Source organism: Cololabis saira, chromosome 1 (assembly GCF_033807715.1).
Source record: "Cololabis saira isolate AMF1-May2022 chromosome 1, fColSai1.1, whole genome shotgun sequence".
NCBI classification, from domain to species: Eukaryota; Metazoa; Chordata; class Actinopteri; order Beloniformes; family Belonidae; genus Cololabis; species Cololabis saira.
The window spans coordinates 36,629,639-36,652,549 of NC_084587.1; the positions used below are offsets into that span (position 1 = coordinate 36,629,639).

At 41.8% G+C, this 22,911-nt stretch overlaps 1 protein-coding gene across 1 annotated transcript in view; it reads right to left on the minus strand.

Annotated features, from left to right (window-relative positions):
• LOC133444384 (zeta-sarcoglycan) overlaps positions 1 to 22,911 on the minus strand; it is a 317,653-nt gene that overhangs the window by 235,686 nt on the left and 59,056 nt on the right. The window contains exon 2 of the mRNA XM_061722143.1: positions 6,185 to 6,286. Coding sequence (XP_061578127.1) covers positions 6,185 to 6,286 — 102 coding nt within the window. The remainder of the gene's footprint in view (positions 1 to 6,184; positions 6,287 to 22,911) is intronic.

A 22,911-nucleotide genomic window follows, 5' to 3' on the forward strand; every position in this document is an offset into this window, starting at 1 on the left:
AAAATCATATAAGCTTGATTATGTTAGTCTTTGCCTTTTTTTTAAATTTATAATAGTTCAAGTAAGGCTTTATATGTTGCAAACCTTTTAGAATATGAGTTTATTTTGACAAATATCATCTAAATCATTACCAAAATCATCCTTATGCAGCAATAACTACATCTAATGTTAATTATTCCCACATTTCCTGTATTGTATTGCTTGTTTTTATTCTGTAAGGTGACCTTGGGTGACATGAAAGGCGCCGTTAAATAAAATGAATTATTATTAAAATGAATTATTATTATATCATTTTGGATTAAGGAGACAGGAATACATAAATTATCAAGGGATTTTGAAAATGTTAAAGTTCAATTGTACATTAACCAGCATGCAACTATTTCTCGGCAGCAGATGTGGAATTATAAACAAAGTTCAGCATCTGTTCAGTTAATTTTGGTTATGTTAGTCAAAATCAATAGGACCTGCCAACAAGAAGCAGGAACAGCCTTATGTCCCTCTAAAACCCTCTGCTATTCAGTTATAGCTCCAGTTGGAACTGTTTCTATGAGGTTAGGTCCCATGGAGGGGAGCACAGAGAAGGTATTCGGGAAAGAGAGGGAGTAACAAATCTAAAAACAGCAATAAATAAATAATTAATAAATAGAGTAAGATAATATATTCTTGAATTTTCTTTTATTAACTGTCCTATGCTTAATCCTATTGATCAATCCCCCATCTATATTGCAGTATTTACTCATCAGTTGACTCCTCCCACATAATTTTATTAAACTTTTTTTTTTTTTGATTACCTAAATTTTTTGATTTATATGCCTAGATTTCCAGGTCCATATTTGTATTATCTGTGTCATTAGATGATCTTTTTTGTGAATGTTTTTATCCGATCACTAATTCTCATTCCACTCACCTGTGCTTCCCCACTCATCGCCACACCTGGTTTTCATTGTCATCAGTCCTCCGTCATATACCAGCCCAGTTCAACATGTCCTCTGCCAGATTGTCTTGTGTGTTTTCCTAGCTCTCCAGCATTTCCCAGCCTACTGATACTGCCTGCCTGTTTCCCTGTTTTTGGATCTTGCCTGCCCCCTTGGTTTTATCTGCCCGGTTTTGACCTCTGCCTGTTTTTTGGACCGAATTAAAACCTTCTTGTACTCTAATTGTTGTTGTGCTCTTGGGTTCCTTGCGTTTTCAGCCGTTACAATATGTCTGGCTTAGATAATTAAGTGAAGTTTTCCGTCCTTAGGAAGGCCGGTCTTCAGAGTGCAATGGTCCAAAAACCACATAGCAAGAAGGCTACATTAGAAGAACTCTCATATATGGGGGCAGGGAGAGGAACAATCTAGTAAAGGAGAAAAAAATCCAACAAAGAAAAATAAAGACACAGCAACTGAGCAGAATAAATTAAGTTGTCTTTGTGCCAACTGTGTTGGTGATAGGTTGTCATATGATCCCTGTGGGGACGATTATAGGGCCTAGTGGAAAAAGTCAGTATTTGAGTGTAGATGAAAGCTTGCAATCATGTCATAAAAGAAAAGCCTTTGTGGAAGGGTAAGACAAAGGATGAAAAATTAATCAATACACTGTCAAATACGCAGCACAATCTTCCCATTAAAAAAAAAAAAAAAGTTTTTTTCCCTGATTTACAATCATTAGACACCTGTCTGCACAACTCACTTGCCAATTTGTGTGTAATATTTGTCAGAGAATGTGCAAAGGTTTTATCTAGGTTTAAATACCCATCCACTCTTATGCAGTTAAGTATTTTCTTTCAGTCGCAGTCACTCTACTACTACTCTATAGTCCTTTTTTATTTATTTTTTTAACCCCAATTTTTTTTACCCATTTCATCACCTACCTAAGTAACAGTCCTGGGCATTGCTCCCCTGAGCTCAGGTCTCCTTCTTATCCTGAGGAGTGACAGACCGCTCCTCTTTCACCAGGCAGGGTGAGGATTCTCTGGCCGGACGTAGCGCGTGGAAGGATCACGTTATTCCGGGCCAGATCCTCCCCATCCCATCTGGCGCCCCGGCTGAGGGGCATGTATAGCCCACGACTGTGTGCATGTTTTTGTGAGGGTAGCTCACATTGCTACCCAAGGGAACACGGGGAGAACATGCAAACTCCACACAGAAAGGCCCTTTCGCCAACCCCACCCAGGGTGTGGGCACTGAAGTCATGGGGGAACTAACACGCACTTCAGCGCCCACAGCGTCCCCGGCGGGAATCGAACCCAGGACCTTCTTGCTGTGAGACGGCTGCACTACCTGCTGCGCCACCGTGCCCCTTACTATAGTCCTCTGATGACTGGGGGTTAGGAGGGTATAAGAGAACAAATTGTTGTGTATTAATGTTGTAAGGCCCTACATGCCTCAAAGCCACCACCACCATCCTGGTCCCGAGAAGTCGTCCCCCTCCTGCTACAATGACTACCACCCGGTCGCACTCACTGCCACCCTCATGAAGTGCTTCGAGGGGCTAGTCATGCAGCACATAAGGTCTGCCCCCGCCCCCTGCCCTGGACCCTTTCCGGTTTGCATATCGATCTAACTGCTCAACCGATGATAGAATGCTGTTCATCGACTTCAACTCGACATTCAACACAATCATCCACAAACTGGACCAGCTGGGGATAGACACCTCCTTGTGCAACTGGCTGTTGGACTTCCTGACGTGGAGGCCGCAGGCAGTTCGGATTGGCAGCAACACCCCCAGCACCATCACTCTGAACAAAGGGCCCCCCCAAGGATGTGTGCTGAGCCCCCTCCTCTTCACTCTACTGACCCATGACTCCACGCCATCATTCAGCTCCAACCTCTTCATAAAGTTTGCTGACACAATTGTGGTAGGTCCCATCAACAACGCAGATGAGACAAACTACAGGAGTGAGGTGAGAAGACTGGCCACGTGGTGCAAGGACAATAATCTTCCCCTGAATGTGGAGAAAACGAAAGAGATCATTCTGGACTTCAGGTGAGTGCACACCCAGCACACTCCACTAACCATCAACAGTGCTGCAGTGGAGAGGGTGAGCAGTACCAAGTTCCTGGGTGTGCCCATCTCTGAAAACATGTACAGTACTGGAGTCACAACACCACATCACTGGCCAAAAAATGCCTAACAGCACCTGTACTTCCTCCATAAATTGAGAATAGCAGGAGTCCCGCCCCCCATCATGCACACCTTCTACAGAGGCACCATTGAGAGCATATTTCACTGTGTGGTGTCCTGCCACAAGACTCTGCAGCACATAGTGAGAGCAGCTGAGAAGATCGTTGGTGTCTCTCTCCACTCCCTTCTGAATATTTAACATCTGCATCACCAGCAAAGGCATCAGGATTGACTCTATGGTCTGGTTATTCAAAACATGCATTAATTAATTAATTAATTAATTAAATTATACTACAGATGGGTGAATATCTATTTTAAAAATCGCAGTTTATTATTTTTCCACTCCTTATTTGTGGCTTGCCTCATGATAGGCCTGTTAACCACAGATTCCTAGGCCTATCAAGGGCAGTATTCCGTGAAAGCTCCACAAGAAAGCAAATGTTCAAAATACAGTTTGATGATTTAACCATATTTTTTGCAACACATTTTTTCATTTATCGTTGCTGGGCACCATGGTGGCAATGACTGTTACCTGACAGCAAAAAGGTTTAATCCTGGCTAAGGGTTTGTATATTCTTCCATGGGTTTATTCCAGATGCTTCAGCTTCCTCCACAGTCCAATAATGTGGGAAGAATCTGAGGTAATGATTAATTGACATTCTAAATTTCCCATGCGGGAAATGCAAATGCATAATAAAACTAAACATTGGTCTGTTCATTCCATAAACTGGTCCACCTCCAAAGTTTTCATTACACCAATGGTAGGACATGCATAATCTACAATACATGTCTAAATATCAAAAGTTTAAGAATCACGGTGAAAAATTTCAACTGCGTCAAATGCAGAAAGCCCCTGAAGACTTTCAGCTGAAAAAACACTGACTGGACTGACTAGCTTTGTCTGTTGATTACATTGACATTTGATATTGCTGTCATTTTAGTTCAAGAAACAGGAATGAGAAGAAACCAGAGAGAGCTTTGTACAGTACTATAGGTCAAAAACGATTTGGTCATTTTTACATAAATGTACAAATATATGTACAGTGGATTTCTTTAGAGAAGCAGTGCTTCCGAGGTGTGCCCCTGCCTCCTGCTGTAGTTGGGTGGGGCGGGCTCCGGCGGACCCCCCTGACCCTGCAAAGGATAAGGCGAGTATATAAAATGAATGGATCGATGGATGGATGAATGGGTGTCCGTTGTTTAGCCTGGGTTTGGGACTCCTTGCTGTTGGGCGTGTCTGGGTGGCTCCTTGTCAGAGGGTTCCCGTGCTCCGTGCCCATCTCCGCCTCCCCCCGCTGCCCTTGCAGCTGGGCACGCCTTTGGCTCTGGGGTTCCCGCTTTCATTGGGGCGGGTGCCGGCCCGCCGGCGTCGACGGTCGGGGTGGCCCCATCTCTCCGTGCAGGCTGGCCTCTTGCCGGGTGGCTGGTGCTTGGCTGGGTCCTGGTCCATCATCGTGGGTTTCCTGGCTGCTTCCTCCCGTGGTCATGGGGGATCCGCCCGGGGCTTCCCTCTGTCACCTGCTGGGAGGGGGCGGCGCTTGCTGGCGGGGGATTTCCTCCCGCCCTCTTCTGGTCCTCCGTGTGGCTGCTGGTGGCCTGGGTTCGGGTTTCCTCCTTGACGGCTTCTGGTCTCTCGGGTGGCGTGGTTGTGCCCTCTTTCCTCCACTGCACACACACACTTGTTCACTCACCTACATACTCACTCCACAGTTTTGGGGGACAGATAATCGCAGTAGCCTAGTCTTGATTCAGTTTTAGAGACCTGAAATGGTTGCTGTTTGTGTCTCTGCCAGTTCTCGTGTCTGTTTGTTTGTTTTCTCTTTTGCAGATTTGCAAAAGGCTTGTGTGCCCGTTGTGTGTTTTCCAGTGTTTCTCTCATTTCAGATTTGCAGCGGATTTCACCACTCAACAAATGCCCCCCCCAAGCATGTGTGGTAGATTGTTTACATGTGGCTCTGTAATAGACTGGCGACCTGTCCAGGGTGTACCCTGCCGTTAGCCTGTATTTACCTGGGACAGGCTCCAGCAGAGCCACATGACCCAGTATAGGATAAAGCAGGCATAAAAAATGGATGGATGGACCACAACACATGCAAACATAATTACTACAGGACTTACTGAAAAATTTAGAAAGACGAAACAATAAACAAAGCATTTTATATTACACAATAATTGTCCATTCTATTCTGACTCACATCTCCCACCGTTCCTGTTGAGGATTTTAATGAACATAACATAATTTGGATAAATAAAGCATAAATTACACCAATAATAAACTTTTTTATAGTTGTTGAAATCAGAACACACTCACACACATATCTATATATATATACAGTATATAAGTATATTTATACAGTATGTGTGTGTGTGTGTGTGTGTGTGTGTGTGTGTGTGTGTGTGTGTGTGTGTGTGTGTGTGTGTGTGTGTGTGTGTGTGTGTGTGTGTGTGTGTGTGTATGTGTGTAGAAAACAAAGTTTAACACATCGGAATTTCTAGTCTTGTTTTGAAATTTTATCTGAGCCCTATGTCTGACACATTAAATAATACACTTTTTATTTTTTAAGGTTTATTATATAGTGAAATGTATTATACAAATATATATTGAAATTAAAAACAATTTTCTCTTAAACAGTTTCATTGAATACATTGGGGAATATTATTTATTGATCTATGTATTTTTGCTTTGCAGAAAAATGTATATATACGTGTGTGTGTGTGTGTGTGTGTGTGTGTGTGTGTGTGTGTGTGTGTGTGTATATTTATATTTTTAGATTTTAATGGCGAAGTGGTCTCAGAATATTATGTATCAATTATGACACATCTGGGATTTTACGTTTAATCTGCTTCACATATGTGTATTTTAATACAATCATGCTTTACTTTGTGTAGTATTATTTTGTATTACTTTATTGATATTGAATAGTATAAAATTCTACCTCTGAACTGAATTGAGTTGAATGTGTGTGTGGTGTGTACTTTTAAAATGCATTGAACAAACAACTGTGTGATAACACAACTTTTTTTGAGGCACTGCAACAGCGAAAGATACACATTAATGCAGAAGACGTGCTCTTACCCTACGTGACTGGATCTCTTTGACATATAAAGGCAATAAGAATTCTGACACTCCCTCCAGTCTGACTCCCTCCTTGGTCACTCGCAGATTCCCCATACCATCCTTAAATGATAAAACAAAGAAAGAAATGCAGTGATTCATCAGAGAATAATGGGAAGTCAAGTGAAAAGAATTGAAATGTATTGACATTCACACTTTCTGAATCAAAGAGTCAGAAAGTACATTGATTTGCTTGGCTTATTTATATATTATATATATATATATATATATATATATATATATATATATATATATATATATATATATATATATATTTTTTTTTTTTTACAATTCATACTCAGTTATGTGACATAACTTTTAGTTAGTATCCTCCATTTCCTACATTTATACCATCATATGCAGAAATAAATACTCCCTCTTTAATCCTGTCTTTTGGTTTTTTTGTATGTGTATGTGTGTTTTGATTTTTTGTTTTGAATTATGAATATAGTTTGTCTTACAAGGCAACTATGACTTAAAATGAACAATATCCAAATTTCTTCTGAAGCAAATAAAAAAATTATGTTGACAATACAGAATAGCTTTTAGATCCACCTTTAGCAGCAACATCTCAAAGCAGTTGTTTTCTGAATAATCAGTCATTCACATTGATGTGGAGGAATTGTTTTGGTCCGTTCTTCTTTATAACATTGCATCAATGCATTGAGGCTAAACATCCATTTTGCAGAGCTCTTTTAAGGTCCAGCCACAGCATTTTAATTGGGTTGTAGTCTGGGTTTTAACAAGGCTATTCCAAAACCTTGTTTCTTTCATCTTTCAGCTATTCTGATGTAGATTTGCTGGTGTGCTTTGGATCATTGTCGAGTTGGATAAACTAATTTTTCCAAGCTTTAGCTGCCAGACAGATGGCCATATGTGTCTCTAGAATACACTGCTTTACAGAGGAGATTACAGTTGTTTCAGTGACTGCAAGCTTTCCAGGTCCCATGGCTGCAAAACACCCCCAGATAATCACCCACTACCACTGTGCTTGACAGTGGGTATTAGTAGTTTCTGCTTACAATCTGAACATGGCAGAGAACAACGTTGGGGTGAATTTCCTAAGACTTCCAGTCCTGGGAACATTGGCAAACTTCTTAGATGCTTTGCACGTCAGTACAGTATTTCTCACTGCAGAGATTATTTGGAAATATTTTAAAACACTTCCCAAATTGTCGTAGAGCAAGAGTTGCCTCTTGATGTGCATTGCTTATGTTTTTTTTTTCCTTTTGAGATTGTACTAACTTTACCTGAATACTACAGACTTCTAACTGCCAAAATAACAGATTTTACACAGGTGTGCCTGAACTGGTTGCAACTTACCCCATATAACTCCTATGTGGAATGAGTAAGTGGACATTTAGTATTGCCAACAAGATTTTTACTAATTGTGAATCACTTTTTGTTTAATATTTATTGCCTTTTTTTTAGCTTCTAAAAGTGTATTACATTTATGTTAAAAAAAAACATCACAATCACAATGAATTACTTCAAGGCAAATACAAAAATTACACTTGGTAAACAAACTGCACGAGCTTGACATTCATCAACTAAAGGAACTCACTGTACCCTGTGAAAAACCTCAGGAGAGCTGTAGTTTTACAATGCTGGCAAAGAGTTATTCTTTGTCAAAACAGCTTTGTAGAGAACCTTTGGAAAGCGTATACACATATAATGCAGAGAATCCCTAAAACACATTTCAACTTGACAAAAAGAGAGATGAAATAAATCCCTCCTGGAAAATCTCTGTCGTTACACGGGCATGTGGAATAGTGGTCAGATGAGGGAAAAGTAAGTGGCTCTCCACGCTCATTCTAATGAAAAGACAATATACATGTTTCAAGTTATGTAGATTTTGATTCCATATCCAAATCCAAATCAGAAGGAGGACAATATGGAAAAAGGCAAATTTACAAATGAATGTTGGCCGTAGGCAGTGTTGGGTGTAACGCGTTACAAAATAACACGTTACTGTAACGAGATTACATTTGCCAGTAACGCAGTAATGTAACGCGTTACAGTTGTAATTTGGGTAATCCCGTTATAGTTACTCTAATACAAAAAAAATAGGTTACTTCAGTTACTTTAAGCTTTTCAGCTACATGTAGAACGGGAGAGCAGAAAAGAAAATCAAACGTTGCGCAACACTTGTCTGACTTAAGGCAGATTTATGGTTCCGCGTTAAATCGACGCAGAGCCTTCGGCGTAGGGTACGCGGGGACGCACACCGTACTTTTATTTTCTTACGTCATTTAGTTGTGTTTATGTACTGGTACTGCTGTTGCATACTGTGGTTGTGATTTGTTGTACTGTGAGTACGAGATAAATAAATAAAAATTTTGATCACAAAAAAAAAAAACCTATCATGTTCAAACTGTCTGACTGTGTGTTTTCTCGTGGTCATGGAGGCAAATACTGCAGCTGTATCACACTTTTTATTTCTTTTGCATGACTTTTCTATATGATAGTATAGAGGCCCATTCTTGATGTCTTCAATACCTGCACTGGACATAACGCTACAGCAAAATGTCATCTGCTCCTATTTTTTTTGTTCAGAGACATGTCGGTGTGGAAATCCTATGGATGGAAGAGATAAATTTTGATTTCTGGATATGGATTGGTATCAATACATTTTTATTACTATATGTATTATTTTACATTATTTTTTCATTATCAGTAAATTATACATCAAGCAGATCGGATTGTTTTTCCTCAAGAACCTGAAAGTATGTGCGGGTCTATCATGATACCAACGTCAAATGAGTATCAGTCTGATCAACATCTGGTGTGAACTTATTAAAAGAATAAAATTCAAATTTTCATTTCATAAACATAAAGTTGGTCACTCATTTTATAGTCCTTGTGTGATAGGTTAAAAGCCTTGTAAAAATAACACAATATTTAATCATTGTGAGCCATACAAGGTTATAAAAGCATACATTTAAGTTGTGTTTTTCTGATTCAAGCAACATTTGTGATAAACTTGTTGCCTCTGTTGGATAAAAAATGGCTTTGTGCTGGTTTATAATCGGTTCTGCAGCGTTATACAGATTCCACATGAGTGAAAGCACGAAAGATTGTTGGATCAGACTTACATGGTAAGATTAAATTCCTTTCAAACAGCCATACAGGGCATTATGATAGTTGGGGCTCTTACAGAGTAAAAAAGGCAGCCACTGTACCATGTCAAATCGCTGCTTAGGAGAGTGACAGATGAAGGGAGCATAGATATGTAACTGCTGCTTTGATCATGGACTTTGCCAGTGTTTTGCAAAGCTTCTGGGGTCTATGTGTTATGTGGAAAACAAGTAGAACATTCAAATAAAGACAAACGGCTGGCAGATAAGTCTGGAAACAAAAGGCTTTAATCAGACTCAAGTCAAATTCATACTGCATGATTCTAAGTGATCATTGTATAGCGCACACTGCATGTTATGGAAGCCCATAGGGGACTTTATTCAAATGCAAATGTAATTCCACAATAGCATTATAATTTTCCACATATGCATGAGTTATTTGGGACAAAAATGAAATTAAAATGCAATAATTCAATTTGAATTTGAATTTTCACATACTTGACTATGACAATATTAAAATGAAAATGGAAAAGCTGTTTCACATTTCATTTTGAAATATTTAACCTGATTTACAGAGGACAATATTCAAATGCAATAAGAGAAACAGCGCCCCCAGGCTATTGCATTTACATTTAAATGTCACCAAGCTCTTTGTTGGACAAAATTCAAATTAAAATGCAATTTTCTAACAACTTGAATGTTCAAATGACAAGGGCATTTCACATTTCATTTACAAAGACCGAAACTGCTCAACAAAGGACTGTATTCAAATGCAATAGGAGAAACAGCGCCCCCCAGTCTATTCCATTTTACATTTACATATTACAACGCACTTTTAGGGACAATATTCAATTTGAAAATGCAAACTGTCACTTCTCTCATCAAGGCGGGCCCTCAGTTAGGACGTCACTTCCTCCATGCTTTCTATGGGGGTATTATTGTTTCAATATTATTTGTGTGTGCGTATTTCAATCTGTGTGTGCGTAAAAAGATTTGTGTGTTTGTATTCAGATTTGTGTGTGCGTAAAAAGATTTGTGTGTCTGTATTCAGATTTGTGTGTGCATAAAAAGGATTTGCGTGTCCGTATTCACATTTGTGTGTGCGTAAAAAGATTTGTGTGTCCGTATTCAGATTTGTGTGTGTGTAAAAAGATGTGCGCTGAGTGTGTGTTAAGTTCCCCCATGACTTCAGCACCCACAACCTGGGTGGGGTTGTAGAAAGGGCCTTTCTGTTGCAGTTTGCATGTTCTCATGTTCCTGGGGTAGCTAATGTGAGCTACCCTCACAAAAACATGCAGCAGTCCTGGGCTATACACTGCCGGGGCGCCGGGTGGGGAGGAATAAAGTGCTACGCGCTACGTCCGGCCGGGGAAGCATCACCCTGTGAAAAGAAGTGGCCTGCTCACTCCTCCCGGGCCCAGGACTGTCACTTAGGTAGGAGCACTGGGTAATAAAATGGGGATAAAATTGGGATAAAAATATAAAAAATGATGATGTGTCTTGTTTGGCAGTGAGTTGGAAGTGAAGGTAAATACAGTATATGATCTAAACTTATCTGCCGCTACTGGAAGTAGCTGCTTTCATTAGGTTAGGTTGAGACATCTTTATCTAGTATCCAACAGCAGGTAGAAGATATGGGACATGTACAAATACATGATCCATTTTTTGATCAAGTCGACATAGCAGAGTATTTTTACACGTCACTGTATATATCCTGAAAAAAAAAAACAATATAAAAACAACCAAAACAATCTGGAGAAGAAACTTAAGGATTGCTTAAGTTGCTTAACGGGGCTTATAAAAAAACTTGATATTTTACTTTGAGTCCAAGGTCTACCAATAATTATTTTTCTTTTCTTTTTTTTTGAGACATACATTTTGACAGAAATTGTACATGCCATGTTGTGATCATTTTTTATACCTCTAGACAACTAAACAAAGTTAAATTAAAGTCACTAAATTTAATTCTAGTCACTAAACTTAAATGTAGTTCTCCTACCTGGAGTTTGACTTTCCTCCAGCGTTCAACTGTTGGCTGTTCCCTCAGCAAGATGCAGGCACAGATTACTGGCTTTTCCTTTAATGAATGACACTAAAGGGAAAAGCACAACACTAAAGTTTTCCGAAAAGCAACAGTATCGTATGATAAGTTTGAAATAAATCTACGATGATCAAAAAAGATTTTGCTCTTTCCAGGTTACTGTTGTTTACAGTGAAAATGACTCATCAGCCCTATTTAATGTACTATTATGTGCTTCCTGTGATTGAAAAGTGACTTTGCTATTTCATTTAATTGATTAATGCAACTCAGTTACTTACATTTTTGAATAGTAATATCTGACACAGGTTTGATCTTCATCCATCAAACTATTCTGCAGCATCATCCTTCAGCTTTTTGTGAGGAATTCCTTTTTTTCCCATGAGTGCGAGGGCCCGTTCATCGCTGCTTGCAGCTTTAATTTCCGGTTGTTTTTCTTTCTTTTTTTGGGCGACATCACAGGTTAGCGCTGCATGCAGTTATGGGGACGTATTATGTGTCGTGCACACCCTGAATGTATGCTCTAGGCCAGTGTTTCCTAACCCTGGTCCTCGAGCCCCCCCTGGCCTGCATGTTTTAGATGTTTCCCTGGTTCAGCACACCAAGATACAAGTACCTGTGTCATCAACAGAGTTGTGCAGACCTTGGTGACAAGCTTATGAGGACCATTAATTAGAATCTGGTGCAGGGAAACATCTAAAACATGCAGGACATTCATCCAAACCATCAAATATAAAATATATCGCCAGGCCTGGCTTGCATGCAAAATTTGGTGACTTTTGGGGAACTATCAAATATAGACAAATCAGATGAAGGGGGGGGGCGCGCGTTTTGGCGTCTAGCGTTGCCACGGTAACACTTTTGAAAGAGAAAAGTAATGCGCGTAGTCACAGGATGGAGATGCATATTTTGATGTATAACACACATGGGTGCACGTTACGGTTCGGGCCGTATTAACTGTCAAAGGAATGGCATAAATTGCTCCAAAATTACGCGATTAATTCAGAATGTTCAAAATGGCCGACTTCCTGTTCGGTTTCGGCCATGGCGCCAAGAGACTTTTCTTTAAGTTGTGGCATGATACAGGTGTGTAGCGATTTTCGTGCATGTACGTCAAACCGTATCGTGGGGCTTGAGACACAAAGTTTTCCGGGGGGCGCTGTTGAGCCATTTTGCCACGCCCATTAATGCAAACCATGAAAGATCAAATTTATCGCCAGGCCTGGCTTGCATGCCACATTTGGTGACTTTTGGGGCACGTTTAGGTGGGCAAAAAGGCCCTCCTTTCGTCAGAAGAAAGAAAGAAAGAAAGAAAGAAAGAAAGAAAGAAAGAAAGAAAGAAAGAAAGAAAGAAAGAAAGAAAGAAAGAAAGAAAGAAAGAAAGAAAGAAAGAAAGAAAGAAAGAAAGAAAGAAAGAAAGAAAGAAAGAAAGAAAGAAAGAATGAAAGAATGACAATTCCTACAGATACAATAGAGCCTTCGCACTGTAAGTGCTCGGGCCAGCGCACCCCATTATTAACTATTGGGAGCACAGGAATGAATGCAATACAACCGTAAACACCTCAAACTGACATAGAACCAACCCGAACACAACCACTACAGCCCCAAACCAAAGCAGCGAGAGGGGTCGAATGGGCGGTAGGGCATGCCCATATCAAAATTTCCTGAAATTTTCTAGTTACAGATTACTCTAGTCCAGAGTTCTAAACAGAGCCTGCTGTCATCAGTCAGTGTTTTCATTTTTTGATAGAAGTGAAGAAGGAAAATACGATTTGCTAATAAGGAAAATATAATACAATCAAACATTATCCAAACCGATGCGATGATAGAGTGTAGTGTAGCATCTGTGCGATTGCTGTCTATCTATTATGTTTGCCAATCTAGTTTCCGGTTAACTCGGATTCGCTAGTCAAGGGCTAGCATTCCACCAATCAGATTTGTCATAGAGGCAGACGGCTAGTGGCCGGCTTTGTGGCTCTGGAGAAGGCATTTGACCGTGTTCCACGTGGTATTCTTTGAGGGCTGTCCGGTCTCTGTATGTTCGGAGCACAAGTTTGGTTTGCATTGCCAGCAGTATGTCAGACTTGTTCCCAGTGCATGTTCGACTTCGGGAGGGCTGCCCTTTGTCACCGGGTTCTGTTAAGAATTTTTATGGACAGGATTTCTAGGCGTAGCCAGGGGATGGAGGGAGTTCAGTTTGGGAACCACAGTATTTTAGCTCTGCTTTTTGTAGATGATGTCTTATTGGTTTCATCAGGACAGGACCTTCAGCATGTGCTGGGGCGGTTTGAAGCCGAGTGTGAAGCGGCTGGGATGAGAATCAGCACCTCCAAATCCGAGGCCATGGTTCTCCACCGGAAAATTGTGGCATGTCTTTTCTGGGTAGGGGGAGAGGTCCTGCCTCAGGTGGAATAGTTTAAATATCTCAAAGTCTTGTCCACAAGTAAAGGAAAGATGGAGGGTAAAATTGATAGATGGATTGGTGCAGCTTCTGCAGTTATGTGGTCGGTGTATCGGACTGTCATGGTGAAGAAGGAGCTGAGTCAAAAGCTCCAATCTACGCTCCCACCCTCACTTATGGTCATAAACTTTGCGTAATAACTGAAAGGACAAGATTGCGGATACAAGCGGCCGAGATGAGTTTCCTCCACAGGGTGGCTGGACGCTCCCTTAGAGATAGGGTGTGAAGCTCAGTCACCTGGGGGGAGGGAAGTCTGGGCATCTCTCCTAAGATTGCTGCCCCCACAACCCGGCTCTGAATAAGCAGAAGAAGATGGATGGATGGAAGGCTAGTGGCCGATTCTATATCTCGAATCGGCCACAATGAATGCCGACGTAGACACCGACGGACGACTGCACAACGCACACCAACCCGACTCGAGTCACCGACCTTACCCAACTGCCCGACGATGGCCGATAATCAGGTTGATGTATCCCGGCCCAAGACAAACGGGATACATTCCTCAATAAATAATGGCAGGTAAAAACTCCCCTAATGGGAGAAAAACCTTAAGCCAAACAGTGGCAAGGAAAAACTCCCCTTTAGGAGGGAAGAAACCTTGAGCAGGACCATGCTCATAAGGGGGGACCCTCCAGCCGAGGGCCAGACTGGGGGTCAGGGACGGCAACAGCACAGCAGGCAGGTGGAAGCAGCAACGGGATGACCAGGGGTGGGGACCGCAGGCCAGCACGCAGCTCCCAAAGCTCCGGCCCAATCAGCAAGTCCCAGTTTGGGGTGCAGGGTCGGGGAAAGGTTGAAAAGGGGCAGGGTCAGCTGCTTGTATTCCTAATCTAATTAAATCACCTGTTATCAAAGGTTCATAGCCATTGGAGAGGGTAAGCGAGCAAGCAGACAAACAAACAGGTTGAAAACTTTCTCTTATATGGCTCAGCTTCCTCCTTACCACTAAGATATAGTACAATACAGCCTACATCAGTCTAACCTGTTCCATTTACTCATGAATAAACTCCAATTGGACTTCACCTTAGACTTAGACTAGAAGGCCTGGACTTATTTTGAAGAAGGTCATACGCACTAATTTTCACTCAATTTTGGAATCATGAAGACAATAATATTGAAATGATCAGGTGGTTTTATTCCACCCTACTGCTCCACAGTCAAAGTCTTATTCTGAACACAACAGCACTCCTTGTTTCTCTGTATCTTGGACACTGCTCATGTTTTTTGCTTTTCCTTTTAAGTCAAGTGTGCATTATCGCCATGAATGGTACATTAACTTGCCAAGCTCAGAGGATGATGGAAATTTGTAACAAAAAAAAGTCTCTATTGATTCCTTTTTTCTGTATTGTGAAACTTTTGTGATTTAATTCAGTCAGAGAATGTATTCCACCCTAGGTGTTTATCTAGTCTTTATCTCTTTTTCAGTATCACATCAAATGGTGTAATGGTTGTCTTCCCAAATTAAAGGCTGTTGACGATAGACATATAGGACTTGAACAAGAATTGGAAATACATCTCACAAAATTTCCTATAGTGACCCATGAGGTCCAGTTCAACCACCTGGATCTTATCAGTTTAAACATGAAAGTGTACCTAATTTTATCATTCTCTACATATTCTGTACATATCGTGGATGGATTGTTTGGGGTTTTTTTTATATGGGGACAGACTACACTTTGATAAAGGAAATATGATATGTAATAAACATTTGAGGTATTATTTAACCTATCCTGGGTAAGATTTAAAAGATGTTGAGTATCTCGAAAGCTTGAGTTTTTCTTCCATTAATTTTTTATTTGTTTACTTTGGAAGTAAAGGGGCTTGTAGAGATTTTTATTTATCTGACCTACCTCATCATGCCCCTCCATCAACGTACAGGCAGTCTTAAAATTCAGAATTAAAAGTGTTGACTGCTGTGGAGGTGAAGGAATGTGCTTTTAAATGCGGGCAAACTAGCAAACAACTCCACGACTGATAAAATTTTAACTGGTGTAACCTCCACTGAGATTATTCTTCTATTCATATAATCACTGAAAATGCATCTTTTTTACCTTGAGTTCTGCCTTAATTCCAGCACCTATAAAAGCTGCACAGCAAAGGCTTGAATCTGTTTCCAAATGCATTAACATGAAATCCTTAATCCTTTAAAAGCAATAAAAAATGCAAGTCTTTTTGATCTTTCCTTAGATTATTTATTTGGTTTTCCAATGAAAACAGCAACTCATCAACCTTTAAGGGAGTCCATCACCATAATAATTACCAAGCAGCTCTGTGTTCAAAAAGATGATAGCATAGCAGTGGCACTGTGAACTCCTAGGATTCTGATTATCTTGAATTATAAAAAATGGTCTTGGTATTTAATGCAGACTATATTTGTGATTACCTCTTTGCCGCTAACAAATTTCAGGTGTCGCCAGTATTTATCATATTTTTAACATGTTTTAACTAGTTCTTATAACATTAAGAGGAAGATTCAATGCAAACTGCAGCAAACTGTGTGTATATTCACTCACCAGGCATGGTTATAAACCAGCTTTTGAAAGGTGTGGAGATAGTGATTTTTGCACTTGGCTCTGCTGCATATGTATTTATGGGAGTTTCCCTTTCAAAGCACAAATTGTGGAAGAGTTTTTATGTAAATGAATCACACAGAGTGATCTGGTAAGTATTGCCCTCATATATCACAGCTCAATAAAAACGTTCTTTACATGACACCAACTGTGCTTAACACAAACATGTGTGGCACAATATCTGTGGAGGAAGTAACGTTTAGAGGAAGATGTTCCAAAATATAATTTTAATGATCAACATGTTGATAAAGAAGTTACATTGTTTTTGGCAGGAGAAAATTAGTCTATATTGATTAGGAAACTCATACGGTCATGCAGGATCTGCTGCCCTAAACGTTTTGCAGCTCTTTACAATTTTTTTCTGTCGGCCAAATCATCGAATTGACTTTCCCTTTTTGTTGGATTCAAAGAACAAAAATTCTATATTTCTACTAAACTGGTAATCAGGTTTGGATTTACATAGCCTGTGACGCTACGTCATTGTTCAAGTTCTGTCTTTTTGTGTAAAAATTACATTTTTTGCCAAAGAAAAGTGGGGGACAGAAAAAAAGCAAAACAGAAAGGGACACCGACGCAGCAGTTTCTTCATCTGACACTGAAACTTAGCACCCTCTGTTGATAACCCACTTTCATCCCATTAATATTTCAATAAATTGGTTATGAAACACCAAGCCCAGATTGTGCATGACTGTGTGTGCAAAAAAGATGAATTACATATTCCTATGACATTGACAGTATAAGTATATTAATCTGTCCTATTTTTACCATTGTGTATCAGTTTACCACTCAAAAGGTTGTAAACCTTGTCATAAGTTTATCTTAAACTGCTAATAGAGCCCTGCTCCTACAAAGACTCATTGATGTGACTGGGAGATAAGCTATGTTGTAGCTCATATGAATTTGGAAGTTTAGAAAGGGTACTGGGTTGAATCACAGAGGGGCCTTTCAGGGGAGTTTGCATGTTCTCCCACGTACTTGCGTAGATTTTCCAGTTTCCTGCTCTACTCTAAAAACATGCATGTCTAAATGGAGATTTCAAATTGACCAAAGGAGTGAGTGTGTTTGTGTGTGTGGTTGTTTGGGTGTACTGTATTTGCACATCATAAAGTGAAAATCCATCGATTCATACCAGGTTCTGCTTAATCAGTTTCCCAAAGCTTTCTTGAGACTTGGTCCTCCCTTAACTCAGGTCACCAATCCAATGCAGGGTCAAATATAGACAGAGTATTTGCTAATGAACAACTATAGGCTGATCTCAAATCAATTTTTAAGTAAGATAATGGAAAAAAAATAACTTTTTAACACAAAACAACTGCCATGATGTCTTCACGTCAGGTTTTAGACGGCACCACAGCACTGAGACTGCCCCGACCAAAGTGTTTAATGACGTGTCTGAATACAGACGGTGGAAACATGTCAGTCTTAGTTTTACTGGATTTCAGTGCTGCATTTGATACAGTTATATTACTCAAATGACTGGAGAAATGGTTGGGTCTTTCCAGAACTGTACTAAACATACTTAGAGAACAGAAAGTACTTTGTCAATAGGCAACTTTACATCTGAGCAGACAAGAATTACATGTGGAGTGTCCAAAGGTTCCATACTGGGACCTCTTCTGTTCGACATCCACCTGCTCCCACTGGCACAGATTATCAAGAAAACAACAAAATAAGTTACCATAGCTATGCAGATGACACACATATGTATATTACAATGTCACCAGGAGACCGAGGCCCTGTACAGGCTCTTGGTAAATGGATTGAGGAGACTAATGATTGGATGTGCCACACATCCAATCATTAGTTTAATTTCAGTTAAACAAACACAAACTGAAGTAATGGTTTTTGTAAAACTACAAAAGAGAAACGATTACAGGTCACCACAGAGGTTCAATCTATACACCTAAAAATTACCAACCAGGCCATAAATCTTTGGAAAAACAAATTAGGGCAATAACAAAGTACACCTACTATCACCTTAAGAATATTTCAAGGATAAAAGATCTGATGTCTCTGCAGGACCTGGAAACTAGTTCATGCATTAATCTGTACTGGGCTTGATTATTGTAAAAACATGTTTACAGGTTTACCTACAAAGTCAGTTAGACGACTGCACAAAAATACTGTGTGTACAATGCAGTCTTTTTTGATGAACAGAGAAGAGAGTTCATGCATTTCAAAAAAATGTTTTGCAAACATTTCCTTATTTTGCAAGAATAGAGCATCTTTCTTGCATTTAAATGTAAATGATATTTCCTGACATATTATGTCAGGAAATATTATGACCATGTCTCTCCCAACATGCCGTATTGTCCTCAGCCAAGAACTTAATTCTGAGGCTGCTAAATACATTTGTTGTTTCCTGTTGCTTTTTAGTTTTTCATCATTTTAGCTTAGCCTTGCAAATATTCACAACAATAGAATCACCAGCACAATTAAAATACATCATGTATGCATGTACGTCAAACCGTATTGTGGGGCTTGAGGCACTAAGTTTTCTAGGGGGCGCTGTTGAACCATTAGGCCACGCCCATTAATGCAAACCATGAAATATCAAATTTATCGCCAGGCCTTCCTTTCGTCAGAAGAAAGAATAACGAAAGAATAATAAAAAAAAAAAAAATCCTACAGATACAATAGGGCCTTCGCACTGTAAGTGCTCGGGCCCTAATAATAAAGAAGAAGAATAAAAATTCCTACAGATACAATAGGGCCTTCGCACTGTAAGTGCTCGGGCCCTAATGAAAAAAAATCCTACAGATACAATAGGGCCTTCACACTGTAAGTGCTCGGGCCCTAATTAAAGCTGCAAGCAGCGATGAATGGGCCCTCGCACCCTTGTGCACGTTCAGGCGTGCTGCAGTGGAAGCACTTGTCTGACTTGTAGATGTCTTCAGGCCTGGACATTTAGCGGATGACACCACCCACGACTCTCTATATCAAACCATTCAAAAGTTATGGCAGAAAGTAAGAACTATCAGATATCGACCAATCAGATGAAGGGGCGGAGCTAATTTGCACCAATTATGTTCAAGGACTCAAAACCATGTCCGATGACACCACCCACGAGTCTTTATGTCAAACCATTCAAAAGTTATGGCAGTTACCATAACTTTTGAATGGTTTGACATAAAGACTCGTGTGTGGTGTCATCAGACTCGGTTTTGAGTCCTTGAACATAATTGGTGCAAATTAGCCCCTTCTTCTGATTGGTCTATATTTGATAGTCCCTATTTTTATACCATAACTTTTGAATGGTTTGACAAAGAGTCGTGGGTGGTGTCATCGGACTCGGTTCTGAGTACTTGACCTTTATTGGCATGAATTAGCCCCGCCCCTTCATCTGATTGGTCGATATCTGATAGTTCCTACTTTCTGCCATAACTGTTGAGTGGTTTGATATAGAGAGTCGCGGGTGGCGTCATCCGCTAAATGTCCAGGCCTGAAGACATCTACATTCAAGTCATACAAGCGCTTCCACTGCAGCGTGCCTGAATGTGCACAAGGGTGCGAGGGCCCGTTCATCGCTGCTTGCAGCTTTAATTTGGGTTTGTTTTTCAACCATGAGACCGTGGCACCTTTTAGACATTAAGTTGATGGTGAACCCCTCTATTGACCAAAATAATTTACAGTCAAATGTGAGGCCATTTGTCGAAAGACTTGGCTAAAATTGGGTCATGCAACAGAACAACGATTCCAAGCAAACCAGGAAATCCATATCAAAAACAAAGATTTAGGGTGTACCAACTCTCAAGTCCAGACTTTAAGAGAGCCACTGTCATGGTTGGTCCTCCGGCCTTCAGTAATTTTCCACTCACATCTCTTCTGCTCACCCCATCTGCCAGCCACACCCACCTCGTCAGTCACTCCATTCACCTGCTCACTCAGCTGCAGCTCTTCAGCAATAAAGCCAGGTTAAATGCTCCACTCTCCTCCACACTCACTGCCAGATCGTTCTTTGTTCCCATGCAAAACATTCCAGTGTTCCCACTTCATCTGATCTCCCGGTTTCGACCCTGCTTGCTCCTGACCTACCGGCCTCGTCTCTGCCCTGGTAAAGGCCTCAGCTCTTCTGTCTTTGACTCCGAATCAGCCTTATCACTTACTGGTCTTTGCTGTGCTTACCTGCTTCTGCTGACAATAAAAGTCATTACCAATCTATCTGCTCCAGGTGGTGCTGCTCCTGGGTCCAAAACCTCCCCCCTTACAGTACGATCTGGCCAGTCATGGACCCAGCGCACCCTCCGGCTCGACAGAACGGACTATGACCACTATGGACCCTCTGGGAGTTTTTCCCCCGGGAGGTAGTGAAGAACATGCCTTAGTTTGAGGAGGAGGAGCCCCCTTCTGGGGAACACGCCTGGCTCGAAGGGGGCCAGGTGTTCTAATCCCCAGGGGAGATGACGGCGGCGGCGCCAGCCCCAGCCTGTTCTTGTGGGGGTCCTGGACACACATCTTCCTGTTCCTAAGGTGGTCCCGGATGCACCCAAACCTCTTCCCCCTTTCTGGGGAACAAGCCTGGCCCGAGGCGGGCCCAAGAGTCTCCAGCTCCAGGGGAAACGACGGTGGTGGCAGCCCCAGCCTGTTCCCGAGGTGGTCCTGGACGCACCTCTCCCTGTTCCTGTTCCGACGGTGGTCCCGGACGCACCTGTTCCGGCGGTGGTCCCGGACGCATCAGCCCCTCTTCCTGCTCCGGCGGTGGTCCCGGAAGCATTTTGCCCTGTTCCTGCTCCGGCGGTGGTCCCGGCCGCATTTTGCCCTGTTCCTGCTCCGGCGGTGGTCCCGGACGCACCGCGCCCTGTTCCTGTTCCGGCGGTGGTCCGGACACACTTCACCCGACACCCAGGCCCCTGCCAAGGACCCGGTGTACCCCTCAGCCGGCCCCTCGGGTTCTATGTCCCCCTCAGCCGGCCCCTCGGGTTCTATGTCCCCCTCAGCCGGCCCCTCGGGTTCTGTGTCCCCCTCAGCTGGCCCCTCGTGTTCTGTGTCCCCATGAAGCCGGACCCTCGGGTTCTGTATCCCCATGAAGCCGGCCCCTCGGGTTCTGTGTCCCCCGAAGCCGGCCCCTAGGACTCTGCCTGCGCCCCAGCCGGCACCTATACCCCTGCCCAGGACTCTGCTCACGCCTCAGCCTAAGCCAAGGTCCCGAGAACGGCCCTCTGACCCGTTTGCTCAGTCCCGAGAACGGCCCTCTGACTCGTCTGCCCAGTCCCGAGAACGGCCGTCTGCCCGGTCCCGAGAACGGCCCTATGATCCGTCTGCTCAGTCCCGAAAACGGCCCTCGACCTGCCTGCTCAGTCCCGAGAACGGCCCTCTGACCCGTCTGCTCAGTCCCAAGAACGACCCTCTAACACGTCTGCTCAGTCCTGAGAACGGCTCTCTGACCCGTCTGGCCGGTCTGCCAGGCCCCGAGTACAGGCCCGGAACTGTCTTGCCAGTCTGCTCGGCCCCAAGGATGGCCCCTGAATTTTGAGTGCATGTGTTGGCCTGCTATTGCATCATTGGCAACACTGTATCCACACATGTATTAAGCATTTTGGCTTATTTTGTTAAATTAATTATATATTTATCTAGTATTTAGGTCTGACAAAGGCCAGGTTTCTTATTTGATAGATGCATTTAGCTCATTTGCCCATGTCCTGATGCACAGAACCTTAGGGAACAAAGAGGAAGTGTTTTCCTCATATGACTGAAAATAAGTCACATCAAGCCAGTATCATGACTTTGTACCAGCATTTGAAAAGGGTGTACATGTGTAGGAGTTTGGCATGTGGAAGGTCAACAGAGTATTTCTCATCATGGCGGGGTCAAATGGCAAACTGTCCCATTAGGTGAAATGATGCCAAATGCAAGGTTATGCACACAGAACATCCATACCAATCAGATAAAAAGAACAGATATGTTTAGCACCATACATTTTAGGTGTCCACACATGCGTACTCATGCACACAGAAATGCAGTTGACCCATGTGTCTTGGTTGATGGATAGACTGGAAAAAATATTTGCAAACCTTTAATATTCAGGACTATTGCACTTTTTCATGCAGCATTTCATTTTAGTATACAGCAGACCACGAAAGAAAGTGAGAGAGGCATACCCAAGAGTGGTATATGAAAAACTGGTGAGTCTAACTGTTAATGTCAATGTAACGTATCGTTAGTGGAACTTCACAGCAAAATACTAGAATTACTAGAATATTACCAGGATTCACATGAGCAAGTGCTTTTACTATGTATGTTGCTCAAGGGTCGGCTATTCATGGCCACCACTTTCCGATTTGGACGGTCAGTTACTGATGAGCATTTTATTCCAAACTTTAAAAAAAAAAAATGTATTCACCTTCTTTTTCCTGATCATCATTTCATTACAGAGAAATAAAATAGAGACCCCAAACAACCATGGTCAATTAAGAACCACCTAATGTTTTACTCTTTAGCAGGAAGGTGGACTACACAGAGGAAACCTTAACAGGCAAGGGCATAACATGCAAATACCCAACAGAAAGGCCCCATGGTGAGATACAAATAGGAAACTACTTGCT